Source organism: Panicum virgatum, chromosome 1N (assembly GCF_016808335.1).
Source record: "Panicum virgatum strain AP13 chromosome 1N, P.virgatum_v5, whole genome shotgun sequence".
Taxonomy (NCBI): domain Eukaryota; kingdom Viridiplantae; phylum Streptophyta; class Magnoliopsida; order Poales; family Poaceae; genus Panicum; species Panicum virgatum.
In genome coordinates, this window is record NC_053145.1 from 38,164,335 (window position 1) to 38,170,030 (window position 5,696).

At 60.6% G+C, this 5,696-nt stretch overlaps 1 protein-coding gene across 1 annotated transcript; it reads right to left on the minus strand.

Moving 5' to 3' along the window:
- Window positions 1-2,002: 2,002 nt before the first annotated feature.
- On the minus strand, window positions 2,003-2,569 carry LOC120653799. The gene has a single exon (XM_039931468.1). The coding sequence runs from the start codon at window positions 2,567-2,569 to the stop codon at window positions 2,003-2,005; it is 567 nt and encodes a 188-aa protein (XP_039787402.1).
- Window positions 2,570-5,696: the final 3,127 nt, after the last annotated feature.

Below are 5,696 nucleotides of genomic sequence, written 5' to 3' on the forward strand. Positions count from 1 at the left end.
CAACTTCCATTGCTTCGGCCTCGTCTGCGGAGGTTGTCCCGAAGTTAGTATCCATGGGCCCGACCCCGTCCGCCGGGGGGTTCCCGTCGGAGGGTCCGGCGGACGAGGGGCCTGCCTCCGTCGGTTGCTTGAACTCGACGGTGGGCCTGGAGATGTCGTGAGCGAAGATGTTCGGGGGGACGGTGGTCCGCCCCGAAGCTATCTTGGCCAGTTCGTCCGCGTCCTCATTGTACTTGCGTGGGACGTGATTGAGCTCGAGGCCGTCGAATTTGTCCTCGAGGCGGCGTACTGCGTTGCAATACGCCTCCATCTTCGGGTCGTGACAGCTAGACTCCTTCATTACTTGGTCGACGACGAGCTGAGAGTCACTGCGCACATCGAGGCGTTTGACGCCGAGCTCGATGGCGATGCGGAGGCCACTGAGGAGGGCCTCATACTCCGCCATATTGTTCGAAGCAGGGAAATGCAAGCGGATTACATACCGCATGTGTTCTCCGAGAGGTGAGACGAAGAGGAGGCCGGCTCCGGCTCCAGTTTTCATCACCGACCCGTCGAAGTACATAGTCCAACATTCGCCCCGGATTTGTGATGGGGGTAGCTGAATGTCCGTCCATTCAGCCACGAAGTCAGCCAAGATTTGGGACTTAATTGCCTTGCGGGGGGCGTAAGTGAGTGTCTCTCCCATTAGCTCCACAGACCATTTGGCGATTCTGCCCTCGGCTTCCCGGTTGCGGGCTATCTCTCCCAAGGGGAAAGACGAGACCACGGTGACGGGGTGAGCCTCGAAGTAGTGGCGCAGCTTGTGTCGAGCTAGCACTACTGCGTAGAGCAGCTTCTGAATCTGAGGATAGCGCGTCTTGGTCTCAGACAACACCTCGCTGATATAGTACACCGGCCGCTGGACGGGCAGAGCTTGACCCTCCTCTTGTCTTTCCACAACGATCACCGCGCTGACCACTTGGGTCGTCGCGGCCACGTATAGATAGAGGGGCTCGCCGTCCGTAGGTGGTGTAAGAATGGGAGCACGGGTGAGCGATGCCTTTAGCCTTTCGAGGGCCTCTTGAGCTTCGGGGGTCCACGTGAAGCGCTCGGTTTTCCTCAAGAGTCGATACAGGGGCAAGCCTTTCTCGCCGAGACGCGAGATAAAACGGCTAAGGGACGCTAGGCATCCCATGACCCTCTGTACCCCCTTTAGGTCTCGGATCGGTCCCATCCGAGTGATGGCCGAGACTTTGTCAGGGTTGGGTTCGATGCCCCGCTGGGAGACAATGAAGCCCAAGAGCATGCCTCGAGGGACCCCGAACACGCACTTCTCGGGGTTAAGTTTTACCCCTTTGGCTCGTAGGCAATCGAATGCGATCCTGAGATCAGCAACCAGGTCGTCCGCCTTCCTGGTTTTGACAACGATGTCGTCGACATATGCCTCTACGCTCCGCCCGAGCTGGTCTCCGAAAACGTGGAGCATACACCGTTGATAGGTGGCTCCGGCGTTTCTGAGGCCAAAGGGCATCATAACGTAGCAGTACATGCCGAAAGGTGTGATAAAAGAAGTCGCGAGCTGGTCGGACTCTTTCATCTTGATTTGATGGTAACCGGAGTAAGCATCAAGAAAGGATAAGAGCTCACATCCCGCAGTAGTATCTACAATCTGATCGATTCGTGGCAAAGGAAAGGGAACCTTCGGACATGCCTTATTTAGACTAGTGTAATCTACGCACATCCTCCAATTTCCACTCTTTTTCTTTACTAATACTGGATTAGCGAGCCACTCGGGATGGAATACCTCTTTGATGAACCCGGCCGCCAGAAGTTTCTGCAACTCCTCGCCGATCGCCCGGCGCTTGAGCTCGCCGAAGCGTCGCAGGCGTTGCTTCACCGGCTTGGAGTTGGGTCGGACATCAAGAGAGTGCTCGGCGACCTCCCTCGGTATGCCAGGCATGTCCGAGGGGCTCCACGCAAAGATATCAGCGTTGGCGCGGAGGAAATCGACGACCACCACTTCCTATTTGTCGTCGAGGGTGGCGCTGATCTGCAACGCCTTGTTGTCGGAGTGGCTCGGGTCGAGGGGCACCTTCTTGATACCCTCGGTGGGTTCGAAGCTCCCGGCATGTCGGTGTGTGGAATCCAAGGCCTCGCTTGCCATTTTGTCGAGGGTGGCTGCGAGGGCCTCGTCTTCCGCTTGAGCTTCCGCGCGCTCAACGCACTCGACGTCGCACTCGTAGGCGTGTTCAAACGAAGAGCCGATGGTGATGACGCCCTTTGGTCCCGGCATTTTGAGCTTGAGGTAAGTGTAGTTGGGGACGGCCATGAACTTGGCGTAGCAAGGACGACCGAGGATGGCATGGTAGGATCCTCGAAACCCCACCACCTCAAAGGTGAGTACCTCCTTGCGGAAGTTGGCTGCCGTGCCGAAGCAGACCGGCAGATCGATCTGGCCGAGGGGTTGGACCCGCTTCCCCGGCGCGATGCCGTGGAATGGCGACTTGCTGGGGCGTAGCTTGTCCAATCCGATCCCCATGAGCTCCAAGGTGGGGGCGTACATGATGTTGAGGCTGCTGCCTCCGTCCATGAGCACCTTGGAGAAGCGAGTGTTGCCGATGATGGGGTCGACAACGAGCGGGTAACGTCCCGGATGCGGGACGTAGTCGGGGTGGTCCTCGCGGCCAAAGGCAATGGTGTCCTTCGACCAGTCGAGGTAGGATGGCGTGGCCTTGGTGACGGAAAAGACTTCGCGGCGCTCACGCTTGCGCTGCCGAGAAGTCATATTCGTCGTCGTTCCTCCAAAGATGAAGAAGGCGTTCTCCACTGAGGGGAACTCGTCATCTCCACCTTTGTCGCCAGCATTCTTCTTCTTGTCCCCATCGCAATGCGCGACGCGGTTGTAGTATTTCTTGAGCATCTCGCACTGCTCGAGAGTATGGTTGATCGGGCCCTTGTGGTAAGGGCACGGTTTCTTAAGCATATCGTCGAACTGGCCACCACCGCCTCGAGGGGGGCCTCGAGGCCCTTTGCGGTCCGGGGCGGCTGCGAAGGCCTCCTCGGAGTCTTCTGCCTGCCCCGTCCCGCGCTGGTTCGGCGGGACCGGCTTCCTTCCCTTCCTCCCCCGCTTTTGTTTCTTGGCGGGGGCGTTGGGCTTGACGTTGCTGCCCTCCGCGGGCGCATCGTCCTTGCGCTTGCTTGATTTGTCATCGAAGATGGCACCAACAGCCTCCTCGCCGGCGGCGAAGTTGGTGGCAGCGTCGAACAACTCGTTGGTGTTAACGGGTCGGCTTCTCGCGAGCTCATGCACCAGATTCCTGCACGTCGTTCCCTCGAGGAAAGCGTTAATGACCTCGACGTGGGTGACGCTGGGGAGCTCGGTGCACTGCTTGGAGAAGCGCCGCACGTAGTCACGCAGGGATTCGCGGGGCTTCTGGCGACACCCTTTGCGGTCCCAGGAGTTCCCAGGGCGCACGTACGTGCCCTGGAAATTGCCTACGAAGACATGGACCAAGTCGGCGCAGCTGTAGATCTGATCCGCAGGCAAGTGCTCGAGCCACGTTCGTGTGGCGTCTGCAAGATGAAGGGGGAGGTTGCGGATGATGACCGCGTCTTCCGTCGCGCCGCCTAGCTGGCACGCTAGGCGGTAGTCGTTGAGCCAGACTGCAGGATCAGTCTCGCCCGAGTATTTGACGAGGGTGTTGGGTTGTCGGAAGCGCGGGGGAAAAGGCGCGGTCCGGATCTCCCGACTGAACACCCGGGTGCCCGGAGGCTCCGGTGACTCACCCTTGTCGTGCTCAGGGTCGAAGCGTCCACCCCGTCGACGGGTGTACCTCCCGCCGTTGATGACGTTGCGGGCGTCGCCGTCGCCAGCGTGCCCACGAGTGTCGCGGATTCGCTCCCTTACGGGAACTCTTCCGATGCGCTCGTGTACCGGGGGTGCCCTCGCACCGGGTGCTACGGCTGCCTTGCCCTTCCCTGCTGGGGGTGTGTGCACAGAAACCTCACGGTCCTGGTGCGCAGTCCCAGCGCACTGCTACGGGGCCTTCGAGCGCATGCGAGACGCAGAACTCTCGGCCTGCTGCACGGCAGCTTGCTCGATGAGTTCCTGTGCCTCGCGGCGCAGGTTGCGACCCGAAGGTGTCGATGGCTCAGGCATAGCTTGAAGTAGATAAGCCGCAGCGACGAGTTTCTCGCCGGCCGTTTGCAGTTCCGGAGATTTGTCGACGTTGTCGTCAGCCAGGATGCGCTCCCGGGCCACACGTCCCGCCGTCCGGGTGTGCGCACCAGGCACGGTACGCTGCTGCTCGAGTGCGGCGCGTAGCTCCTGGGTTTGCCGACGCTGCTCGTCGAGCTTGGCTTGAAGCTCGTTGAGCTGCGCCAGCTGGGCTTGTCGCGCCGCTGAACTTGACGAGGAAGGGGCTGCGGGCGGGACCACCGGTTGCTTCGCCCGTACGTCCGCCCCGCCGTCCTCGTCGTTGGCTGGAGTATTGTCGTCTTGCTCGTTCGCGAGGTCCGCCATGAAGCATTCCCTGGAAGGATCGAAATCCCCCTCGCTGGAGTCTTCGGAGCAGGTGAGGCAGTAGGCCATCGCCAGCTGGAACGCGCGGAGAGCGTCGGGGTCGCGGACCCTGGAGTAGTCCTCGGCCTCCTCGGCCGTGAAGTTGTTCATGAAGAAGTCGACGTCGTCGGCGATCGAGCTCGCCGTCTCGGGGTAGGGTTCGTCAGGGGACGACGCGCTGAGGCTGCGGATCGGCAGAAGATGATGACCCGGCGTATCCTCATGCTTGATGAGGTCAGCGACGGTTGACAAGGCGCGGGTGGCGGCGTTGCGCATCCCGAAGGGGAAAGAAGACACCGAAGTCGGGTCCCCCCTGGGAGGCACTAGCGCTGCCGCAGGCGATGGTGCCGGCGCGGATGATGCCGAGGCACGCGATGATGAGATGGTTGCCCCACTGGCCGCGATGTTAAGTTGCGACACGCCAGCCTCGACCCACGTGGGGGAGCTGTGGCGGGCCGCACGACGCCGCTCCGTGCGTGCTTGTCATGAACGCTGACCCGAGCGCCTGTTGCGTCGGGCTGGCGGAGTCGGAGCGATGAGGTTGCGTTCGGAGGAGAGGAGCTGCATGAGGTAACCATTGCCGGTTGCTCTGAACTCAAGACTCCCGAACGAGACCGCGCGTCCCGCTGGAAACGGATCCGAAACGCCCATAGGGTATGGGTTGGATCTGCTCGCCATTCCGGGAGATCAAATGGGAGAAAGAGAGAAAATGTCACGCAGCGCCCCTACCTGGCGCGCCAACTGTCGGTGTCCCGACCCGGGGGCCTGGATCCCGACTAGTAAATGCTGCGTGTTTCCTCGTCCCAGATGATGGTGCAAGAGGCAATCACAATAACGCACAGTTTATCCTGGTTCCGGCCGTGGGGCCGTACGTCCAGCAAAGGGGGCGTGCAAGGGCACTGTATTATCTTGCACCCGGGGTGCTTGCAGTAGGGGATACAAGCGGGGCGAGAGAGGGAGAGAAGCTCCCAAGTCTCTGCTAGAGGTGGAGTTGGTTGAGAGGAGTGCTCAGTCGTGCTGAGAGTCCTCTGAGGGGGAGTTCAGAGAACTTACTTCCAACCTTTGATCGGAGAGCGTCCCCCGGCCTAAGGAAGCCCACCTCCTCCTTTTATAGTCACAAGGAAGGGCGGTGCACATGAGTGGGGGTATGGAAGTC

Bases quoted from the DNA above. Each gene is read 5' to 3' on its own strand.
- LOC120653799 (XM_039931468.1), bottom strand. From the start codon at position 2,569: ATGGACGGAGGCAGCAGCCTCAACATCATGTACGCCCCCACCTTGGAG.